Source organism: Equus asinus, chromosome 23 (assembly GCF_041296235.1).
Source record: "Equus asinus isolate D_3611 breed Donkey chromosome 23, EquAss-T2T_v2, whole genome shotgun sequence".
In the NCBI taxonomy this organism is placed as follows: Eukaryota; Metazoa; Chordata; class Mammalia; order Perissodactyla; family Equidae; genus Equus; species Equus asinus.
In genome coordinates this window covers 33185073-33209944 of record NC_091812.1, presented here as the reverse complement: position 1 = coordinate 33209944, position 24872 = coordinate 33185073, and the positions used below count along the sequence as shown (strand labels likewise).

At 34.5% G+C, this 24872-nt stretch overlaps 1 protein-coding gene across 6 annotated transcripts in view; it reads left to right on the top strand.

Annotated features, from left to right (window-relative positions):
- Positions 1–24872, top strand: part of SMC5 (structural maintenance of chromosomes 5) — an 84204-nt gene that overhangs the window by 15736 nt on the left and 43596 nt on the right. For all 6 annotated transcript variants that reach the window (XR_001398836.3, XR_011497330.1, XM_014845996.3 and 3 more), the window contains exons 4-8: positions 8407–8569; positions 10087–10221; positions 11544–11684; positions 13047–13208; positions 14034–14105. Coding sequence is in view for 4 of the 6 variants with exons in the window: in XM_014845996.3 (XP_014701482.3) it covers positions 8407–8569; positions 10087–10221; positions 11544–11684; positions 13047–13208; positions 14034–14105 (673 nt within the window). In the remaining 2 variants the exon portion in view is untranslated. The remainder of the gene's footprint in view (positions 1–8406; positions 8570–10086; positions 10222–11543; positions 11685–13046; positions 13209–14033; positions 14106–24872) is intronic.

Sequence of the window (24872 nt, the reverse complement as noted above, 5' to 3'; positions counted from 1 at the left end):
TTTTTATTTATGTAGAGAAGAGAAATACACATGGAAGTAAAAAGAAAACAAGAAACTATACTCAACTTATTAAAATATAATGATAGTATTTTACTGAAGGATATAAAACCAAGACCTGAGTAAATGGAAAAGCGTATTGTATTCCTAGAAACATAAAGGTACTATCATTATTAACATGTCAACCCTTTCCAAATTAATGTATAAATTTGATACAATTCCAACGAGAGTCTCAACAGGTAAGTTTACAAGTTGATTCTAAAGTTCATCTGGAAGAATAAATGTGGCAGAAAACCCAAGAAAATTTTGAAAAAAGCAGAATCATGAATAAGATATTTGTGTACTGGATGTTGAAGTGTACTATAAAGCCATTGATAGTACGGTGTTGGTGCAGAAAATTAGAGCAGCAAAATGGAGAAAAAAGGAACAGATCTACTTGTATATGAGAATTTAATTTATTGTAAATGAGGCAGTTTAAGTGTGAGGTATAAATTACTCAAATGGAGTTGAAATAATTGGCTATTAATTTTTTAAAACAAATTTAGAGTTTTATCAAACCTCCATACATAAGTAAAATCTAGATGTGTCAAAGATTTAGTGAAAAAATATGTAACTTTGAAAATAATAGAAAAAATGTAGAATATTTTTTAAATCTTAGGAAAGAGGAAGGCCTTTCTAAGCAGAACAGGATACCCAGTAACCATCAAAAGGAGGATGGGAAATTTAGGTTCCATAAAAATTCAGCTAAAAATAATGGTACCGTAGTAAAAAATGAATGACCGATGGGAGAAAACATTTTCAGCACAGATAACATGTACACATCTTAAAATTACTAAAATACCAATATCTCATGCAAGTCAGTAAAAATTATAAATAGCTTAATAGAAAATAAGCAAAGAAATTTAACACAAAGTAAAGCAAATGGCCAACAAATATAAAAAGAGGCTACACTTCACTAGTTATCAAGGAAATCAGAATGAGGATTTTTTTTCCCTCAGCGTAGAAAAGTTTAAAAATGAAATTCAGGGGTTGGCCCAGTGGGCAGTGGTTAAGTTCAGCGTGCTCTGCTTCAGTGGCCCAGGGTTTGAGGATTCAGATCCTGGATGTGGACCTACATCACTCATCAAGCCATGCTGTGGCAGCATCTCACAGACAAGAAATACTGGAAGGTGGGCACAGATGTTAGCTCAGTGACAATCTTCCTCAAGCAAAAAGAGGAAGATTGGCAACAGGTGTTAGCTCAGGGCCAATCTTCCTCACTAAAAAAAAATTAAAAATCAGTATTATGAAGGTATAGGGAAGTGGATCCTGTGATGTACTTTTTGTGGGATTGTGGGCAGTATATCCTATTTGGCAGTATCTATCAGATTTTAAATATAAATATTCTTTGATCCAGTTACTATTCTAGAGAAAGTTTACTCATTTTCACAAAATTAGCTTTTTTCTAATTTTGATAGTAAAAAATTATGAATAACCCAAGTGTCCATCATCCGATAAGTGGCTAAACAAAATGTGATAATCCATACAATGACATATTATGCAGTCTTAAAAAGAGGTGAAGTCCTGATAGATCCTACAACGTGGGTGAGCCTTGAAGGCATTATGCTTAGTGAAAGAAGCCAGGCACTAAAGACTGCATATTGTATGACCATTTAAATGAAATGTCCAGAATATGCAAATCCATAGAGTCAGAAAATAGTGCTTTCTGGGGAATAAGGGGAGGAGAGAATGGGGAGTGACCGCTTAACAGCTATGAGCTCCTTTTTTGAGTGATGAAAATATTCTGGAATTGTGGTGGTGATGGATGTACAATCCTATGAATATATTAAAAACCATTGTTGATACACATATTCTTTCAACCGTACACCTAAAAATGGTTAAAATGGTAAATTTTATATTATGTATATTTTACCACAATAAGAAAAACATTGAATTTATACACTTTAAAATGATGAATTATCTGATAAGTAAACTATCTCTCTATTAAAAAAAAATAATTGCCAAAGATACTCTTGGGTTAGCCTTGGTACCATTGATTGACCACAGTGGTTTCTTAGGTATTGAAAGTGAAACAAATATATTAAGCCAGGTATATTTATAAATACAGAGGGAGTAAAAGTCCATTGTGGGTGGTTGCAGGTCTTAAACACTCCTGACTTTCTCCTCGGAATCCCCAAGGCCTAGTTGTTTTCTTAGTTATCTAAAGAGGTAAACTTCTTGGTATGCAGTAGCTACTAGCTCTGATAGTCTAAACAGTGACTACTAACCAGAGTTCTGTTAACAAGTCTGGGACAAGGGAAGGTTTCCCTTTCCCCAGTCTTAGCATGGTTACATTGTGGTCACTTGTTCCACTAGGGTCCACATTGCCTTGAGAGTACCCAACAAAAAGCACCTCATCATTAGTTGAAGAAATTGCTATTGCTGTTGAACAAATGCATTAACTGGCCACGTACTCTTTGAGCGGAATGGTGGATAGAGTAATCTCTGGCATACATTTACGCAGTCATTTTTCAAATATTCATTGAATACCTATATGTTGGGGGGTACAGCATTCTGTTGTCATGGAATTTGTGGTTGGGGCATGAGGTTGGGGGACAGATAAATAAATAGGTTAAGTATGTTTTATATTAGATGGTGATAAGTGCTTTGTAAAAAAAATAAAGCAACAGAGGAGGATAGGGAGTGCCAGAGTGGAGTTTACAATATTAAATAGGATGATCAGGAAAGTTCTCACTGAGAAAGTAGTATTTGAGCAAAGATATGAAAGAGAGTGGGGGATGAACATGGAGATATTTGGGGAAACAGCATTTCAGGTAGAGGAGCCTGCAAATGCTAAGACTCTGAAGTGCACCCAATGTGACTGGATTAGGTTGAACAGGAAAGTAATAAAAGATACGGTCTGAAAATATCAGGGAGCCAGCTCTTAGGGTCTTGTAGGCCAATATAAAAACTTTGCATTTATTTTAAATGAGATATGAAGCCACCAGGATTTGGGCAGAGGAGTGGCATGATCTAACTTAAATTTTAACTAGATCATTTAAGTTGCCATGTGAAAACTAGACTGTAAGAGAACAGAGGCAAAAGCAAGGATATCAGTTAAGCGACTAATGTAATAACCGTAAGAGAGATGAAGATCGCTTGGGATTTGCTCTCCAATTGGATACAGAGTATGGAAGAAAGAGAGGCATCGAGAAGGACTGCAAAGTGTCTGACATGCTTAAGAGTGGAGTTTCTGTTAACTGAGGTAGAGAAAGCTCCTACAGGAGATTTGGGGGTGAGATCAGAAGTTTGTTTTGGAATAAATCATATGTCATTAAATTAAGATGCCACCACTTTTAAAATGTAGCTTCCAATTTAACTGACACAGTTTGAAATGTGCATCCTTATTTCAGAAATGTTAAGATGTAAAAATATACCAACAACAGAAACAAATGCTTTTGAGAGTCAAAAAAACATAGGGTAAAGTTTGAGATGCCCAGTAGACATTCAGGTAGATATGTTCAATGGGCATTTACGTATATAAACCTGACTTGAGGAGAGAAGTGTGGGCCGAAGATAATGCATTTGGGGAGTTGTCAGTAGGGTGGATGAAATCACCAAGGAAGAAGATAGAGATGAAGGAAAGAAGTCTAGGAACTAAACCCTGTTGCACTGCAGCATTTAGAGGCTGAACGTAGGAAGAACTTGGAAAGAAAACTGAGAAGAATTTGCTAGTGAGTCAAAAGCGTGTACTAGCTGGAATGCAATGCTTTCAGTAGTTTGAGGAGGAGGGAGTAAGGTGTGTCTGATGCTGCTGATAGGTCAAGTAAAGTGAGAACAAAGAACCTAATTACGTTAGCTCATCTTGGGCCTTGACAAGGTTTGGGGGCGCTGGTGCTTTTATTTATTCCTATTGAATATTCAGGAAAGGCCTGTTGAGAATATTTGTGAGCTGAGAACTGAATTATGAAAAGGAGCCAACCTTAAGAAGAACTGGGAGTAGAGTATTCCAGGCAGAGAGAATAGTTTGTGCAAAGGATCATAGGTGGAATTAAGTTTGTTGTTTCTGAGGAATAGAAAAATGTTATTCTGGCTGGAGTGAAGTGAAATATTTATTGTAGATTTTGGAATCCTCCACTCAGATTGTAGGGTTTGACTTTATCCCCAATTTGATCGGGGATATTCCCTTCTGTTCCTTATTGGGTGTGCTTTTAATTATGAAAAGCAAATTAATTTTATCAGCATGTATTGAATTGATCATATTATTTTAATTGATAAATCAATTAATTTCCTGATGTTCACCCAATTTTGCATTCTTAGAATAAACGCAGTATGCTTATAATTTTTTGGATACATTGCTAGATTTGGTTTTCTAATGTTTCATTTCGGATTTTTACGTCTGTATTTTGTGAAGTATTTGTTGTTTAAATATTTGGTTAAACTTACTGGTAAAATCATCTGGGCCTTAGAGTTTTTTCTTTTAATATTTTAACTATAGATTTAATTTATTTAATGGTAATGAAATTATTTAGTTTTTCTATTTCTTCTTGAATCGTGGTAATTTATACTTTTCTAAATTTTTCTTAGTTTTTAATTTTATTGGCCTAAAATATGTTTATCGTATTATATTGTATGTATATTATCTAAATATCTTTTGTAGTTGTAGTCCCCTCTTTCATTCATGTTTCTTTTCCTTGATTTGGAAAAATTGATTTGTCAGTTTTATTAGTCTTTCTCAATGAATTAACTTTTGCATTGTTGTTTCTGTCTTATATCATGGTTTTCTATTACATTAATTTCTTTCCTTTTTCTTTTAAGAGACACAGTGGTATGGGTGATAATACCACAGAGACTCGAGGAAGCTTAGTGTTATTTGTGGGGTTGGTTTTTTTTTTTTTTGGTGAAGAAGATTGGCCCTGAGCTAACATCTGTTGCCAATCTTGCTCTTTTTTCCTTCTCCCCAAAGCGCCAGTACATAGTTGTATCTCCTAGTTGTAGGTCATTCTAGTTCTTCTGTGGAGGATGCTGCCACAACATGGCTTGATGGGCTGTGCATAGGTCCGTGCCCAATATCAAAACCCGGCAAACTCTGAGCCCCCAAAGTGGAGTACATGAACTTAACCACACTATTTCATTAATTTCTATTCTTACCTCTACTAATTCTTCTTTAAACTTTTGGTTTCTTTTGCTTTTTCTAATTTCTTGAAATGGATATTTATTGTACTAATTTTCGTTGTTTGTTTTTCCTTAAGTGTTAGAGTTAAAAATTTCCCTCTCAGTATTGCTTTTAGCTCCATTCCCCCATTTTTGTATATAGTATTTTCCTGTTTTTCAATTCTGAGTATTTTCTTCGATTTCCTTTATGAGTTCGTAATTAGAAGTTGTTTCAAATTTTTATGTAGTGATTTTCTTGTTATATTTTAATATTGATTTCCACTTTGATAGTAGTGTGGTAAAAATGTGTGTGTGTGTGTGTGTGTGTGTGTGTATATGTGTGTATGGTCCTTATGTAACTGGCCCTTTGAAACTTGTTGAGGCTTACTTTTTGTAGTGAGCTTTTGTAATTGTTACTTGTTTGGTTGAAAGAATGAGTGTTCTGCTGTTGTATGTGCAGTAGTCTGTATTTGTCCTTTAGTTCAAGCTTATTAATTATATTGTGAAATCTTCTACATTTTTGATGATTTCAGTTGTCAGATCAATTCCTTAATTACTGAGAAAAGTGTACTACACTATCCCTCTGTGTAGATTTGTCATTTACCCCTCTCCTGTCAATTTTTTCTTTATGTATTATTAGTTGCAGCTAAGATTCAAATTGTTCTAGCCTCCTAGTGGATTGGATTTTTTATTGTTTTGTACTGACTTCTTTATCTTCTAAGTCTTTTTGCCTTAGAATCTATTTAATTTGCCATTAATGTAGTTAGCAGCTTTCTTTTTAAGTATTTTCCTAGTTATCTTTTTTCATTCATTTAATTAAAATTTTTTGTGTCTTTTGTATCTCATTTAAACAAGTATAGCTGGGTATTGTTTTTTATATAGTCTTTTTAAATGATACATATATTCCATTTACATTTATTGTAATTACTTATATGTTTGTACTTGTTTGTACTTATTTGTACTGCCTTATTCTGTACTTTTTATTTGTCCCACTTTTCAATATTTCTTTTCTCTCTTACCTTCATTGGATTTTTTTAGTCAATTTTTCTTTATTGTTTTGGAAATTATGCATTCTTCTCTTGTTTTAGTGGTTGTTAAAATTTTTAACATAAATAGTGTCTAGACTGAATTAAATATCTCTGTCTTCCTATTGAATAAAGACCTTGGAGTGCTTTTGATAACTTCTCAGAACTCCTATGCTGTTTTAATTCTATCTTGTTTTTTAAACAAGACATAACAACTATTATTAATTTATACTGTCAGTATTTAGACTTAGCCCACATATTTTGTTTGCCTTGCTTTTGATCCTTTCTTGCGTTTCTGCTCTTCCCTGAGATCTTTGTTCTGCCAGAGGACATTCTTTGAAGTTTCCTTTAATGAAGATCTTCTAGTGGAGCACTCAGTTTTTGTCTCAGAAGATATTAATTTGCCCTAAATCTTGAAGGATATTTGGTAGATATCAAGTTCTACATTGATAGGTCTTTTCTCAGCACATGCAAAGTATAATTCATTGTCTTCTAATGTGAATCTAATCTTAGTCTCTTTGATAATAATTCTTTTTCTCAGGATTTTGAGATGGTATCTCTGTTTTTGGTGTTTTATAGTGTCACGTCACATCATTTATTTAGGTGTGGATTTGTTTATTTATTTATTTTGCTTGGGATTTAATGAGCTTTTTAAATCTATGGTTTGGAAAATTCTTATCTATTATCTCTTCAAACATCGCCACTGACCCATTCTCTGTCTCTGTTCTAGAACTCTTAACTACACAGGTTTAGGCTTTCTTACTCAGTCATCCATGTCTCTTAACATCTTTCGTATTTTTTATTATGTTTCTGTGCTGCATTCTAGATCATTTCTCTTTGGTTCTTTTTCAGATCTGCTTGTTTGCTTATATTTTCAATCTTCTATTTCTTAAAATGTAGTAAACATACCTATTTTATACTTGAGTCCATTGATTCCAATGTGATTTTGCTTTGCTTTTTTTGCTAGTACTTACTCTTGATGGTTTGTTTGTTTGTGTGTGTGTGTTTCCAGTGAGCTGCTCCTTTCTCTTTGAACTTTATCTATGTTAATTCTTTGAGGATAAAGGTAGATTCCTGTGGAGGAAGTTTTTATTAGCTTCTGTCATAGACCAATGGAGGATACTTTCAATCTAGTGTCAAAATATATAGAATTCTCAGTTTGAGAATTTTTGAACCTCCTTAGGTATGTCATGTAACTTCAAGATATAAATGTGTTTGAGACTGACTTGTGGTTAGTAACTCTTAGGGGAGTATTTTTGTTTGTTTCATAGTTCAAGGCAATTTACCTACTGTCTCTAGTGGTGATGGTGGTGATGGAGTATTTCTGGTTCCCTTATACTGAGCATATAGCATTTTGGGGATGGTTTCTATTAGACTCTCCACTTTGGGCAGCTCTGGGCTTTGTCTGCAGCTCCCCTCTCCCAGGAGATCATGAAAATGAATGGGCAAGGTTGCCTGGTTGGCTAAGTGCCCTCAGAGTGAAAGCTGATTTCATTTTTCCATTTCTGGATTTCTGCCTGCACTGGGATTTTGGCCAGAATTCCTTACTTTCCTGCTAACTCATAAATGCATTTATGAAGATATTTTAATATTTTATTATTTTTTTAGTTTATAGCAAGAGTATCAAAAAGGGTACTTTATTAGTCATTCTGCTGGAAATGAAAATTTAAACTACTTTTTTTAAGTCTTAAAATTTTTACTGTTTGAAGTGTTCTTATTACGGTATAATCTATATATACAACATTTACAAATTATCATTGTCATTTAGCTATTGGATACCAATAATTTATCTTTGTACCACATGCTCCTGATTCCCAAAGAAGAAGATCGATGAACAGATGGTAGGTGTGGAGCAGTAGTACTTCTAGAAGCAAGAAATAAGTAACTACCCTTCTTTCAGATTCTCTACTGTTGAATGTTCATTTTAGCCACATGATGCAGTCAGCACATGTGATTAGAGAATAGGATAATGATTAAAGAATAACTCCAGATATGGAAATCCTCTGGCAGTGTTTGGGAATTAGTATTGGCATTTGTTTTAATGTTACTTTAACAGTTTAAATAATTTTGAATGTTGAAAGAGTAGTAACTTACATGTGGTCAATTATGTATTATTACTCATAAAATGTCAAGGTTTCCTTCTTTGGAGGGGCCAAAAAATCAAAAGGAATCAAAATTATAATGCTCCTATCTGGCAACTTTTGGTACAAGAGAATTTGGGAAATTATTATTAAAATTATTTTTTAACTAGGTTCAGAACTTCTGGAAATCTTGTAATCACCCGTGAGATTGATGTGGCAAAAAATCAGTCCTTTTGGTTTATCAACAAAAAATCTACAACCCAGAAAGTAGTAGAAGAGCAAGTTGCAGCCTTAAATATTCAAGTGGGCAATCTTTGCCAGTTTTTACCTCAGGTATGTGAGAATTAGATGTAAAGATGGGTAAATTTTGTACATAATGTTTCCTTTTTATGCTATATGAGAATGTAAATTCTTTTCAAGAGATATTGTAATGGTTATTATTTAAGCTGAGCAATAGCAGTCAATAATCACTAATAGTTCTTTGTAAAATGTAGTGTCTCATCTCTTATAGCATGGTCTTATTAATTTGTGGTAATTTGAAAAATTTCAATTAAAAAGTCCAAGTTACAGAGTATTGTAAAGGAAATAAAGTTATATTATTTTTAAGTTCAGAGAGTAGCTTGAATAGCTATGTGCTTCCATTTGTAGGCTTTTAAAATTTCAATAAACAACTTCTTAATCAGTGTATTTATGTAAAATATTTGATATACTAAAACTCTTAAGTCTGTAGGTGTGCCTTCTAAAAATCTTGTTATATTTTAAGTTTGTTTAATAAAAATAAAACATCTTGGGGGCCAGCCCCGTGGCCTAGTGGTTAAGTTCAGCATGCTCCACTTTGGCAGCCTGGGTTCAGTTCCCTGGTGCGGACCTACACCACTTGTTGGCAGCCATGCTGTGATGGTGACCCACATACAAAATAGAGGAAGATTGGCACAGATGTTAGCTCAGGGTGAATTTTCCTCAAGCAAAGGGGAAAGATTGGCAACAGATGTTAACTCAGGGCTTATCTTCCTCAGCAAAAAAAATAAAATAAAAAACAATTTTATAATACTGTTATGCTGATAATGCATGTTCAATATTAAAGTCAAATACCTTTTAAATTTGTCACTGAATGCCATCTGGTGACTGAATTATAGTTCATTTTCTTTCCTCAGAAACGATGATTTGATTACATATGTCCAAATTAAATAAAAATAAAAGTTTGAAAGCATTTATCAGCTGAAGTCAGACTTTTTTTTTTTTAAAGATTGGCACCTGAGCTAAGATTTGTTGCCAGTCTTCTTCCCCCCTCTCTCCCAATTCTTTTCCCCAAAGTCCCCCAGTACATAGTTGTATATTCTGGTTGTAAGTCTCTCTAGTTGTGCCATGTGGGATGCTGTCTCAGCATAGCCTGATGAGTAGTGCCATGTCCGCCCCCAGGATCTGAACCATGAAACCCTGGGCCACCCAAACAGAGCGCACAAACTTTACTCCGCCATGGGGCCGATCCCTGACATTTTTTTTTAACTTTTAACATTCCAGCTGATGTGTGGTAGATAATGATCATTTCAATCCAGGGGACTATTTTTTTTTATTTCCAAACTCTTTATTATGTGTATATAAACATTTCAACCTGGAAATACTGACAGACATTTTTTAAACATTCTCAGGCAGATGACAGTTTATACCCTAAGTTTATCTTTATTATTTTAAAGAGTAATATATGAAAGGACAGGGTATATATTAAAATTTACTTCTCAAAATACATTTTTTTGTAAATGAGTTTCATCTTGACATTTCATTGAGTGAAATATGTTTTGAAGATATTTATAAATGATGATAGTTGCTGATATTTAAGTTTTGTGCTCTAGGATAAAGTTGGAGAATTTGCTAAACTCAGTAAAATTGAACTCCTTGAAGCTACTGAGAAGTCAATTGGTCCTCCAGAAATGCACAGATACCACTGTGAACTTAAAAACTTCAGGGAGAAAGAAAAACAACTAGAGGTATTTATAAATAGATAACTCATTTTTTTTGTCCCTCATTGATTTCTGTGTCTCAAAATGTGGAAGTAGTTCTGATTCGTTGAGTGAATTCATATCTTTGTGATTTTTTTCACCCAGGATTCTATTGCTGACATTAATTAAATTAGGTGACAAAAAGTGAGAATGGATACGATAATGTAAAGTTTGAAAACATTGACTATTGTTTTGTTAAATAGATGTTATTAATTGAATTTCTAAGGAACCAATAATAGAATTATAAAGTATTTTTTTTTCTCAGGAAGTTTCATTATTATTATTTTATTCTTTCAGTATTTGTTAAACACCTACCATGTGCCAGGCACTCTGTAAGGCTTTTGGTAATGCAGCAGGTACCAATGTAGCTGTTAATATAATGTCTCTGTTGAACCAGTTCTCATATTTTTTCAGTTGCATGAGGGTAGACTTTAAGAGAACTATACAGTTAGTTGCAGTGTTGAATTTTTATTGTCACCTTTAATAAACATATAAATTAAGATGTCCTTTTATAGCATATCATTTGAAAAGGTGTTTTATTTAATGAATCATTTTCCACATCTCAGCAACTAAAATAAATTCAGTAAATTTTTGTAATAAGAAATCTTGTGAACAAATGCTTTCTCTTAAACTCTATCATACTTGATAATATGTTTTATAATTTAATATGTTTGTTATACTTATTCAGAGTGAATGACCAAAAGAGTTGTAATTATTTTGTCATACTTCAGATACTCCGTCAGTCCTTTTAGGCTTCCCCACATCAAACAATCTAATATTCCCCTCTGAAACCCTCATGGAAACTACCTGCCATCCTCTGAAAGCAAACAAGCACGTATTCTGCTAGGTTCTCACTGTGTATTTGCATTTGTTAATTCGCAATATAAAGGCTGAATTTTAGCTTTCCCCTATCTCATTTCCTTAAGCCCATGGGCCTTCATAACATGCTACATAACATAATCATAATCATACTACCTTGACTTGTATGTCATGGTATAGCTTCTGTTGAACTTTCATCTGCAGTAAGTTGAAGTGCTTCCACCCTGGAGGGGAATGGGGCAGGTATCTCTCTTGCTTTAAGCAAGAAGAGTCCAGGCTCAGAGAGGTGGGAGGCCTCCCTCACAGCCCTGTGATTAATAGATTGTCGAGCCTAGGCAGGAACTCAGGTGTGCACGTTAGTTTTACACAGTTCTTAAGAACTCCTATGGAATTCTTTATTGTGAAATTTTGCTAGCATTGTACATTTTTTATTAAAAGATTTGACCTGTTGTCTTTTTTCAGTTAAACTAATTATTAAATATTTATTTTAGACCTCATGCAAAGAGAAAACTGAATATCTGGAGAAAATGATTCAGAGGAATGAAAGATATAAACAAGATGTGGAGAGGTTCTATGAACGTAAGCGACATTTAGATTTGATTGAGATGCTTGAAGCAAAAAGGCCATGGGTGGTAAGTCTTAGTTATTAGAGGCAAAAATAGTAATTCTTTAAGTAGCGGAAAAGTTATAAAGAAGACATTAATTAGTTTGAATAGTAATTCAAATTAGCGCTTTTGTTTATTTTTCCTTTATATATCATACATAATAAAATTTATCTTTCTTACTTTTTATTGTCATATAGCTGTGCTGTTATTATTATTATTATATAACAAATAACACTTGATTAAGCCTGTGCTCTTAATTCTTCCAGATTTGAGTCCTCAACATATAGTTTTGTTTTATAAAATGTTAATGAACTAAAAATATTCGCACGTGTAAAAATTAAATCTTTGTTCTCAGGTCACTGAGAATTTGCTTGGAGTGTGCCACTGATATTGACTTCAGCTACAGATGTAGCTGAAGAATATTAACTGGAATCTTCTACTCATATGCGTTATAAGTTTACTGAGGCAACTGTTTTCTTTCTGATCACTGCATGATATATGTTTTATTATTTAAGACCACAGTTTGGGCCAAAGATTCACTTCCCTCAATGCATTACTTTACAATAGCTGCGACGAAATAAAACAGTTTTATAATGTTTGTTCCAAGGTTAGGATGGAAATAATTATTAGATTAGAAAAATAAGTGGCTATGTTTGTTGCCTTCTCCCACCCCCACTTTACCCTACCCTGTCCCATAATTCCATTATTCTTAAACTTTTTTCTTTCTTCAGTTTGTTTTGATTACATTTTTCCTTTATTCATTATTCTTGAACCTAATTTATCTTTGTCTTCTAAAGTCTTTCGTTTCCCCTAAGATTGATTTCAACTTTTTTCCTTTTTTTCGATTTATGCTAATGTTTGTGTTCTTTTCTCTTCATCCCTTCATTCTTACTATATGCTCTCTTAGCACTGCACTTGTTTTTTTTAGCAAATATTTATTAATTCCTCTGACATGACAAGCATCATTTTCATTGGCATACTTCTTTTTGACCCATTTTCCTTTTGTTGTGTTTTTTTTCGTAACAGTTTCTTTTGCTTCTTGATACATTCTTGTGTCTCTTCTTTATTGGGAGACTAGAGGACAACCTCATTTTAGTAGCCATTAGGGTATAAGTTTTAGAAACAGGAAGAGATGGAAGTCAGAGAGTCCAGCTTAGTGATAGAGGTGAATGCTCTGTGAGTATCAATCAAGATTCTTAGTGAATCATTATGTTAGTGTTTACTCTTTCTGAAGTTGTTTCAGAGGACAGATTTTATGTTAATAGATTGCCAAAAGGATGTCAAAATAGTCTTTTCATAGGTTTGGTTTCTGACTGTACCTTGATTTTACTATACATGTTAGTTTAAGCTAGTAGTGCATTAACTTCTGTTTTTTGTGTTTGTTGCAAGGAATATGAAAATGTTCGTCAGGAATATGAAGAAGTAAAACTAGCTCGTGACCGAGTGAAGGAAGAGGTCAGAAAACTTAAAGAAGGGCAGATTCCTATGACACTTCGGATAGAAGAAATTGAAAAGCAGCGGCACAATTTGGAGGCTCGAATCAAAGAGAAGGTGCTTTTCTGGTTCAATTTTGGATTTCCTATATTTTATTTTAGCAAATACAGAAAATATTTTGCAGGTCTTTTAAAATATTTTGTAGATTTACTTCTAGTTTTGGCTCCTTAAATTCTTTAAGAATCCTACCAGCACAGGGCTTTCAAGGTGCTGGTTATTACTGTTCGAGCGTACTACTTTATAGAAATTGCGGGATATAAAAAGAGAAAAATGAAATGTGATTGTTTCAATTAAAAGAGGATTCAGAGTAGTATTCTTAGAAACATTGAACCTCACTTTTTGTGAATTTTTTTATCTGCTTTGTAATTATTTGCCCTTTCGGAGGAGGGTGATAGAGAAAGCCTGATGTTTCTTAGAATAAATAATACAATGGCATATAGAATATTCTCTCTATTTTGAAAATATAACTAAATTTTTTATGGTCATGGCTTTTCACCTTTAGGGGAGATTTTGGAGTCAGAGATTATTTTGAGAATGGTTTAAGTTATGGGCTCTGCTATCCTGGAGGATTGGTTTTATGATCAGATAAAATAACACAAGAAAATAAATGTGACCAGATAAACATATGTATGCATATTGCTGCAGCTATTTTTAATATCAATAGGAATAACTTTTTATAACAGTTTTAATACAGTTTAATAACAGTTTTGCAAATAACTGTTAGTATCTTTGGTGACAATTACCAAATTTAGTTATTGATGGTAACAAAACAAATATAATAGTTTGGTTTGAAAGAGATCATGGAAAAGCATGGGTGGGGCCACATCACTGGCTTGCTTGAGTTTTTAACTAACTTCCCCCTCTTCTGGTTCAATCTTACAGGCAATGGATATTAAGGAGACATCTCAAAAATGCAAACAAAGGCAAGATGTTATAGAAAGGAAAGATAAACATGTAAGGTTTTGTATTGAAATTTTTATTATGCTAATTTGTCCTAACTTTTGTGTTCAGGTCTGGATTACGAGACAACTTCTTGTTTGGGAATTGTCTAAAATCCTCCTCATTCTTTATTTTTTTGTCTTTGTGAGAGAAACTAAGATTGGAAGTATAGCAGTTGCCCAGTGGATAATTGGGAAGAATTGCTCAAAACTACTCATAGATATGCCTTATGGTCATTGTAGCTGAGTAGCTGTAGTTTTTTAATAGGGTAATGGTAAAATTGGATTTAGTTATCTTAATAGCAGAAATTAAATTATAAGGGATTTTTTCTGTTTGTTTATGTTAAGAATAGGGTATTAAAAAGCTGATTACAAATTCTTTGTACATAGGTGGGGCTTGATGGCAAAATTATTTTAGGATGATTGGGCAAGAAAGTGGACTTTTTAACTAACCAATCCCCAAATTATGTGGGGTTCTATTCTCCAGGACCATTCAGAAACAATTTTGAATCACCTGTCTTGGGGTAGTTACGTAACGTGAGGCATTCCTTGGTGGTTGAAGCTTTGTGTTAATCTTCCAGTTGTCAGCCTCACTCCTTTTTTTGTGCGTTTATCTTCAAGTCCCGGGCCCCTCTCATTTAAGATGAACCTTAAATTTCCATGGCAGAAGCTTGGCTGCCAGTGTTATGTGCTCAGGGTGTGTGTATAGAGGGGGCGTGGAGGCAGTGGGGTGGGAGGTAGGGTAGGGGTAAGTCTGTTATGTGATGTCTTCTTTTTGTTGAAGGCTCAACAATATTTTAATTTATTTATAGCAAAATCTTCCTTCTCCAGATCCCTGTAAAGTATGTACGGGGCAATCATCATTATATCCAAACTGCTGGTGGAGAAATAGCAGCTCAACAAAATTAAATGACTTAAGGAACTCAGAAGTAACTCCCAGAGCCACACTCTACTTCCTCCAACATAAAAAATTACTTTTTCTGCAAAAGTCTTACTAAATATGTACTGTCTTTTATACTTGACATTTGCTAGTTCTAAGAGTCTCTGGGATTAATTTTTTTTAGAAGAGTTAGCTCTTGTCCCTTACTCTTTGACCTCCCTTTTGCACCATAGTTCCTATAATATGCTGCTAAATTAGTTCTCCCTCTGCTGTCTTTTATCTTCTGAATATTTATTGAATTCTCCAGTTGCTGATGTCTCCTCCCTTATTTCTTTTGTCCTTGTGGGATTGAACCCATTTTACTCCATTTCTATTATTTAGTTAGAGTTTAGGAGGGAAAAGGCATAAAGATTCACCTTTAAAACCCCAGACAGGAATACCAGGTTGATAGGTTGTCTAAAGTTGAATCATCCTTGCTATCCTGTCATAAATCTTACTTGATATTTTAGTATATTGCTTGGATTCAAATAGAGAATCTCATGTTTAGAATTTTTTGCATCATGTGAGATTGGCCTAAAATTTTATTTTAGTCCATCTTTAGCTGGTTCTTTCAATGTTATGCTGATGTTTTAAGTAGTTTAATACTCCTTGGACCAATATTTTCTTTTTTTCCCTTATAATTGCCAGGGTTTATCACTTTTATAAATTTTTGAATTTTTAGCTTAATGTTTCTTTCTTTCATTTTTTTTTTTTTTTTTTTTTGGTGAGGAAGATTGGCCCTGATCTAACATCTGTGGCAATCTTCCTCTATTTTGTATATGGGACACCACTACAGCATGACTTGAGGAGCGGTGTGTAGGTCCAGGCCCAGAATCTGAACTTGTGAACCCTGGGCTGCTGAAGTGGAGCATGCTAACTTAACCACTACACCATTGAGCCAGCCCTCTAGCTTAATTTTTAGTAGGTAGATTTTAGGATATAAATTTTTTTCTGATTATCATTTAGCTACATCTCACATGTGTTGATATGTGCTTTTATTGTTTTTCAGGTCAAGATTTTATAATTCTCATTTTCATGCTTTTATTCATTTCAGGTTATATAGGAGTTCTTATTGTTTTAATTTCTATAGATAATGGAATTTTTAAGTTTTTTTAATGTAGAGTTCCAGTTATATTGCTTTATGGTTAAGAAATGAGGACTTTATGATTATTTTAGAGTTTTTTAAGACCTCTTTTGGACTTTTATGTTTGGTTTTGTACACATTTTACATATATTCAAAAAGAATGTGAATTCTGTCTTTAGGTGTAGTTTTATGTATATGTATAGCAGGCTTACTGTAATTATATTATCCGATGTTCTACTTCCTTATTTTTTTCCCTACTTGACTTAGCCATTCTTAAAGTGTCAGTAGCTCCTTCTGTGAGGATAGATTTGTCTATTTTCCTTCTAATTATGTTCTTGCTTCCCAGGTTTTAAAGCTTTATTGTTTTGTACTACTTGTGTCATGTTTTGATTTATTTTATCTGCTGTAGATAATAGATCCTGGGTTTTGTTTTGTAATTTTTTTTTTCAATTTGGTGTGACACACTTTTTAATATAGTGAAGGAGCTTAACCAGTTCACTTTTACCGTTGTTTTCTGTTTACTATTGTTTTTGTTTGATTCCTCCTGCTTCCCTTTCTACTTTCCGTTGCTGTTGATCAAGGTTTTCTTAAGTTATATATTCTAAGCCTATTCTACTCATTACTCTTAAAGTTTAAATAACAAAAAAGTTAATCAGTGTTTTTTTCTTCCACTTAATTAAGATGAAAATCTTAGCAAGCTTTTATTTTCTGTTCCTCCATTCCATGTCAATGTCATCAGAAATTTTACTTGTCAGTTATTTAAAATGTATTTTTTACTGTCTGTATTTATTTAGACTTAATAATATGTTTTATTGGCTTATTTGATCATATTACTTCTTATATTACACTTCTGGCTCCCTCTTTTGAGGAGGTACAGATTTTTTTTTTCTTCCTGGATATATTCTATAGGTGTTTTACACAGGTTCTTTGGGTGATGAACTTTCTGAGTCCTTGTATGTTGGAAAGTATCTTTTCTACTCTTCACTCTGGAATATTAACATGGCTGGATATTGAATTCTAAATTACAAATTATTTTTTCTCAACACTTTGACAATCCTGCCCCAGTGTCCTCTTGGGTTCCTGAGAAGTAGCAGCTATGAGAGGTAGGCAGAGATCCTTGAAGAAAAAAGAAAGGAAATTGAATTTGATTTTAGCTGCAACGAGAATCTATGAGAGGAAGTTTTTAAGCCAGCGAGAAAAGTATTTCATATATATTTTTAAAGCACTCTGGACTGCCTTAAGAAGAATGGACTATATGGGGCAAAAATAAAAGCCAAGAGTTTAGTTAGGAGGCTGTTGCAGTAGTCTAGGCGAGAGAGAATGGTGGCTTGAACTAGGGTGGTAGCAGTTGATAAACAACTTTAGAAAATTAACCAACACAATTTGCTCAGGGAATAGATAATAAAGATTATGGGAAAATCAGACATCACATCCAACTCTTTGACTTCACAATTGATGGATAGTAGTGCCTTCTACTGACTTAAGGATTGCTAGGAAAGGGGAAATAAAGAGTTCTGTTTGATTATGTAAAGTTCCATTCTTTTACTTTAAACCTATTTATGTCTTCAAATCTAAAATATATTTCTTGTAAACTGTACAGCCATGCACTGCATAATTATGGTCTGGTCAACGATGGACCGCATACATGACGGTGGTCCCATGAGATTAGTACCATATAGCCTAGGTGTGTAGTGAACTATACCGTCTAGGTTTAAGTACATTCTGTGATGTTCACACAACGATGAAATCACCTAATGACACATTTCTCAGAATGTATCTCTGTTGTTAAGCGATGCATGACTGTATATAGTTGGATCATAGTCTTTTTTCCATTCTGCCTATTTCTGCCTTTTAATTGGAGTGTTTAATCTATTTGTATTTGATGTAAATGCTAACAAGGTAGGATTTATATGTGCCATTTTGCTAATTTGTTTTCAGTATGTCCTATGACTTTTTTGTTCCTCCATTGTTGCCTTCTTTTGTGTTAAATGTTTTCTGTTGTACCATTTTAATTCCCTTGTTTCTTTTACTGTGTATTTTTTGAGCTATTTTCTTAGTGGTTGCCTTTAGAGTTATAATTAACATTATAAGTTATAATAATCTAGTTCATATTAATACCAACTTAATTTCAGTAGTGTGCAAAACTTTGCTCTCATATATCTCCATTCTCTTCTTCCTCCTTTGTGCTGTTATTATCTTGCAAATTATCTTTTTAATCAGTATAAGCCTATCAGCACAGTTTTATAATTATTTCTTTATACAGTTTTGTTTTTGTAACAGTAGTTGTTTGATTCTCTGACACATATGGAGTGTCCTACAATTCAATTCAATTTTGATACTACCCAGAATTAGAGCAGACTACAAGTTAAGGGCTCAGTCTCACGAGATAGCCCTTACTTCAGACACCAGTCTCAAGTCCCCAGGCTACTTGGACTTTTGTCTGACTTGGCTGCACATTCAGGGGTTCCCACAACCCCTCCTTTCAGGTTCAGAATTTGTTAAAACAACTCACAGAACTCAGGAAGACGTTATACTTAACAGTTACCAGTTTATTATAAAGGATACAACTAAAGAACAACAAAATGAAAGAGGTGCATAGGTCAAGATAGAGGGAGTGGAGCGACACAGAGCTTCCATTCCCTTCTGAGCACCTCACCTTCCCACCATATCAACATATTCCCTGACCCAGAAGCTCCATACCCTCATGGTTCAAGAGTTTTTATCGAAGTTTCATTTCATGGGCATGATTGATTAAATTCTTGGCTGTTGGTGATTGAACTCAAATCTCCAGTCCCTCTCTCCTCCTGGAGGGCAGGGGTTGGGGTTAAAAGTTCCAACCCTCTAATAATTTGATTGATTCTTTGGGCAACCAGTCTCTATCCTGAAGCTATCTAGAGGCCCTGCCAGGAATCATATTAGCATGAAATCAGGTATTGTCAAAAAGGGCTTGATGTGAATAACAAAAGACGTTCCTGTCACTCAGGAAATTCTAAGAGTTTTAAGAACTCTGGGCCAGGAACTGGGGACAAAGACCAAATGTATATTTCTGTTATGCTACAACAGTTGTCTTTTATATCAGATAGGAGAAAAGAAGAGTTATAGACAACAAATACATTTTTACTATCTTTTATATTTACCTGTGTACAGGCGTACCTTGGAGATATTGCAGGTTGGGTTCCAGACCACTGCAATAAAGTGTCACATGAATCTTTTGGTTTTCTAGTGCATATAAAAGTTATATTTACACTATACTGTAGTCTAAGTGTGCAGTAACATTATGTCTAAATAAGTAATGTACATAACTTAATTAAAAATACTTCACTGCAAAAAAATGCTAATCATTATCTGAGCCTTCAGTGAATCATAATCTTTTTACTGGTAGAGGGTCTTGTGAAAAATGAAGTACCTGGAAAGTACAGTAAAGTGAAGCACAATAAAATAAGGTATACCTGTAGTTACCTTTACTGGTGCTTTTTATGTCTTTCTAGAGATTGAAGTTACTGTCTTGTGTCCTTTCATTTCGTCGTGAAAGACTTCTTTTAGTATTTCTTGTAGGGCAGGTCTTCTAGTGCCAAGTTCTCTCAGTTTTTGTTTATCTGGGAATGTCTTAAATTCTCCTTTGTTTTTGAAGGATAGTTTTGCTGCATATAGAAGTCTTGGTTTTCTTTCAGCACTTTGAATTTGAATATGACATCCCACTTCCTTCTGGCCTCCATGGTTTCTGATGAAGAATCAGCTGTTAATCTTATGAGGATCCCTTGTACATAATAAGCTACTTTTTTCTTGCTTTTGAAATTCTCTTTGTCTTTCAGAAGTTAACTGTGAAGTTTTTAGATGTGAATCTCCTTGAGTTTATCCTGCTTGGAATTAATTGAGCTTCTTGGATGTGCAGATTAATGTCTTTATAAAAGTTGGGATGCTTTTGGTCATTATTTCTTCAAATATTCTTCCTGCCGCTTTCTTTCTCTTCTCTCCTGAAACTCCTATTATGCGTGTTTTGACGTACTTGATGACGTCATGCATTCTCTTTATTTTTCTTCATTTTTTTTCCTTTTCTGTTCTTCAGACTAGATAATCTCAATTGACATATCTTCAGGTTTCCTTATTCTATATTTTGCCTGTTCAGATCTCCTGTTGAGCCCCAGTAGTGACTCTTTTATTTCAGTTATTGTACTTTTTAACTGCAGAATTCCTAGTTGGCGTTTTTTCATAATTTCTATCTCTATTGATATTCTCTATTCAATGAGACATCATTCTCTTCCTTTCCTTTGTTCTTTAGACGTAGTTTCCTTTAGTTCATGAACATTATAAATAGCTGTATTAAAATCTTTGTTTTTTAAGTCTATTACTCAGGTTCCTTGGGGACTTTTTCTTTCGACTGCTTTTTTTTCCTATTATGAGTCATACTTTCTCGTTTCATTGAATGTGTTGTAATTTTCTGTTAAAATTGGACAGTTTGAATAGCACGATGTGGCAACTCAGAAATCAGTCATTTTCCTCTCCCCTAGGCTTGTTGTTGCTGGTTTTTTTTTTTCGTTACTTTCCTAATTAATTCTATGAAGTCTGTATTTGTTGTATGTGACTACTGAACTCTCTGGTTAGATTAGTGGTCAGCTAATTCGACAGATATTTCTTAAAATGACTGGAACCAGTCTGTCTCTCAGTTTTTGCTGAAGATGTCTGCATGCATGTTCAGTCACACCAACACAGCTGGACAGTGTGTTCACTTTCCACCAAGATTCAGTCATTTTTTTGTGAGTAAATGCTCTCTGAATTGTTGAACACTTTGGTTAATTTCCACTGCTAGTTCACAACTCTCTTTTGACCTTCACTTCCTGTTTGTACAGAGTGTCAAAGTGAAACAGTCTTTGCACAGAGGCTCTGTGAGAGCTTAAGACCTCCTTGAGTCTTTCTGGAGCATGTGCACGGCCCTGGGCATGTACACAGTCCTACTCATGCATGTGGCCTTTTAGAGTCCCAGGAGCTTCCAGAGCCTCCTGTGGGTTTCTTATTCTCCAGCTTTTCCTTTTAAGTTTTTTGGTTAGCTTATTGTTTGTCTCAGCCCTTATTCCTCAGCAGCTAGCTGTGGTGCTGAACAGTTGCCACTGATTGTTCTTTGACAGACGCCTCCAGGGAAAAGAGTGTTTTGCAGTGAGCAGGCTCTGGAGTCAGGTCAAATAAAGACAAGCCTTGCAAGTAAGATTTTCCAGGAAACTGCTAAATAATGACAGTTCTCTGAGAATGAGAATATGAAAGAGCCCTAACCCTGTTCTGACTTCTCCAGTGGCTGCTAGGCTGCTCATTTCACTATGATTGTGGGCTGTTGGTTTTCAAGGCTGCCATGGAACTGAGGAGAGGGGAGTGGGAATAGGGTGTATTAAAATGCCACAGAACTTGTTGATTTTACCAAGATTCACACATTTTTGTTAATAAACTCTCTGGGTTGTGGCAAGCCTTTGTTAAATTCCAGAGTTCTGAAAATATTAATTTTGACAATTTTTGTGATGTTTTCATTGCTTTTATGGTGGAGAGGATTTTCAGAGCTTCTTACTTTGCCATACCTCATAACATCCAAATATTTTCTGTATCTACAGAAAAATGTTGCTGGGATTTTTCATAAGAATTGCATTAAATGTGTATATCAATTTGGAGAGAATTGATACCTTTACCATGTTGAGTCTTCCAATCTATGAACATGACGTGTCTCATTTATTTAGATCTTTCATTTCTTTCACCAGCATTGTGTAGGTTTCAGTATATGCAATCTCTTTGTGTTTTGTTGGATTACAGCTTAGTATTTCTCTTTGATTCCTTCAGGTTTTCTGCATAGGTAATCATTGTCATCTACAAATGGGGACAGTTTTATTTCTTATTTCTGATTTGTATGCCTTTTATTTCCTTTCTTGCCTTATTGCACTGGCTAGAACTTCTAGCACTGTGTTGAATAAGAATGGTAAGAGTGGACATCCTTGCCTTGATCCTGATCGTAGGAGGAAAGCATTCAGTTTTTCACCACTAAGTATAATGTTAGCTGTAGGTTTTTTATAGATGGTCTTTATCAAGTTTAGGAAGTTATACTCTATTCCTATGTTTCTGAGAGTATTTATCATAAATGAGTGTTGGAATTTTGTTAAATGCTTTTTCTGCATCTATTAATATGATCCTGTACATGTTCATCTTTATTTTGTTAATATGGTGGATTACATTGATTTTTGAATATCAAATCAAGTTTGCATCCCTGAAATAAACCCTGCTTGGTTTGGGTGTATAAATATACAATTCATTTTACATATTGTTGAATTCTATTTGCTAACAGTTAAAGGATTTTTGTATCTGTATTCATGAAGGATATTGTTCTGTAGTTTTCTTTTTTACTGTCTGCTTTTGCTATCAGAGTAATAACTAGCTTTATGAAAAAGCTAAGAGTGTTCTCTTCTGTTTTTTGGAAGAGATGTGTAGAATTGGTGTTAATTCTTCTTTAAACATTCTAAATAATTCTCACATAACACTGGGTCTGGAGATTTCTTTTTTGGGAAGTTTTAAAGTTACACATTCAATTTATTTGATGGTTATAGGGCTAGTCAAATAATCTCTCATTTTGGATGAGTTGTGGTAGTGTTTCTTGAGAAATTGGACCATTTTTTCTAAGTTTCCAATATATGTGTACATAAATTCTCTTATTATCCTTTTGATGTCTGTAATTTCCTTCTCATCACTGCTACGGCTGTGTCCCACAAATTTTAATACATTTATTTTAATTTTTGTTCTGTTTAATGTATTTTTTTCACTATTCTTGAGATCATAATTTGTTTATCCACTCACCTGTTAATGAACATTTAAGTTTTTTCTGGTTTGGGGCTATTACCAGTAAAGCTTCCATGAGTATTCTTGTACAAGTTTTTGTATGAACACATGCTTTCATTTCTCTTGGATAATGATTATTAATATTTTATTGTAATTGATAAAAGTTGACTTGTTATGGCTTAGAATTTTTTGAAAAGTGGTTCTTCACCATATATAATTTGAGAAACACTGCTTGGAGTAGCCTTGGAGGTGTTAGATTTAGGTAGCTGCAAGGACTCTCCTTACATTGTACAAGATAAAGCAGAGTGAGTACACACGGAGGGAGAGGGATGGATTTGAAAGCTAGAAAAGTAGTCTTATCAGAGTACTCTGATTTTAACTGTGCTGTTAATGAGGTGTGAGACAGGGTCATTAGCTGAGTGTGTAGAGGGCCTGCAGCAATAAAGGACTGAGGAAGGAGGAAAAGATACGAGCTCATCTCAGAATGAGAGCACACATCTATTAGAGAAATGCAGTAAGTTTGCCTGGTAGTTCTGAGTGCCTGTTTAAGTTTTGTGGTTGTGAATTTAAAGTCATATCTATTTTTGAGAGTTTCTCCAATTAGTTCAGTTGCTTACATATAGATAGATAGAAGGTGTATAATTAGGTTAAATAAGGACTGGGCTTTTTCCTAGCTAATGTGACATAGGAATGGTTGGAAGGTCAAGAGGTCTTTGTAGGGGAGTGGTTCTAGTGCTGGACTGTGAAACCTCACAGCAGGTTAAGGAAAGAAATGAAGGGGATGATGGTTTGTGAAGAAGGTAATAGGGTCAGTGGATGGCAGGACCCCATGGGGTCAAAAGATAGTTGGAATAGGATATCATATTAAGTAAAATGGAAGGGAAGGAAATGGTGATCAAAGAGTAGGATTGTGGAAATACAGTTTTCAAAGGTGGTATGACTTTTGGTGATTTACGTGATTAGAGTGTAATCATAGTAAAGTGGCTAAGGAGGGGTTTAGGAAAAGATGGTTCAAGTTGAAGAAGTCAAGGAACACAGAGGCCAAAGAGGTAGATTGATTTTCAGTTTGTGTGTTGAAGTCCCATGATTACCGCATAATAATGGAGAGGAAGAGAGTGAGTCAGATGCTCAAGTCATCAATGAATAAAAAGGGTGAGGAAGGATTTGAGAGAGAGAGTTAACATAACAACAAAGATAATGGGTGGCAAAGTCTGATCCCATGGTCTTCAAAAGAACTGAAGTGGGGCTCAGTTAATGGAAGAAGTAGTACAGTGGGGACTAATGACATCTTCCCCAGCTCTGAGTCCTGAAGTACTCTGAAGGATTATGGCAGGAAAAGGTCACCAATTTGAGAGGGCTCTAGTGAGAAGTGTCTTTCAGGAATAGCCAAGTTTTAGTTAGAACAAGAAGAGAGAACATTCAGAGAAATTGAAGATAGAGAGCAACATTGGGATGATATCCTAGTGAAGATGGGTGATCTAGGAAGCTTAGACTTACTGTGTTTGAGCTAAACATGGGTATGATGGGATTAGTTATAATAGTTTCATAGATGAAGATGGCAGATGAGTTAAAGTTAGAGCTCAGAAAACTTAGCTGGAAGGACAGGAACCATTGGGCTGTTTTTTAGTGTTTCAGGTCGATGTCAGGCAAAGACTTTCTCTTGATATAAGTTTCTTCAGCAGTGCCATGATTTTTCGTAGCTTGGTGGTCTGTATTTTGCAAGGAGGGCAAATTCGTTAAATTTCCTGTCCTTTTTTGATGGATTTGGACTTCCTCATTTGTTTGGTGATTCTTAATTCTATACCTGTCTTCCCTGATATGCCTATTTTCCTGAATGCTTTGGACTTCATGGGTCTCCTGGCTGCATACTGTGGCTTCTTGTCTGCTTCCTTCTTTTAGGCCTATTGAACATTGTTAATTTTTTTTTCCCCTGAGGAAGATTAGCCCTAAGCTAACATCTGTTGCCAGTCTTCCTC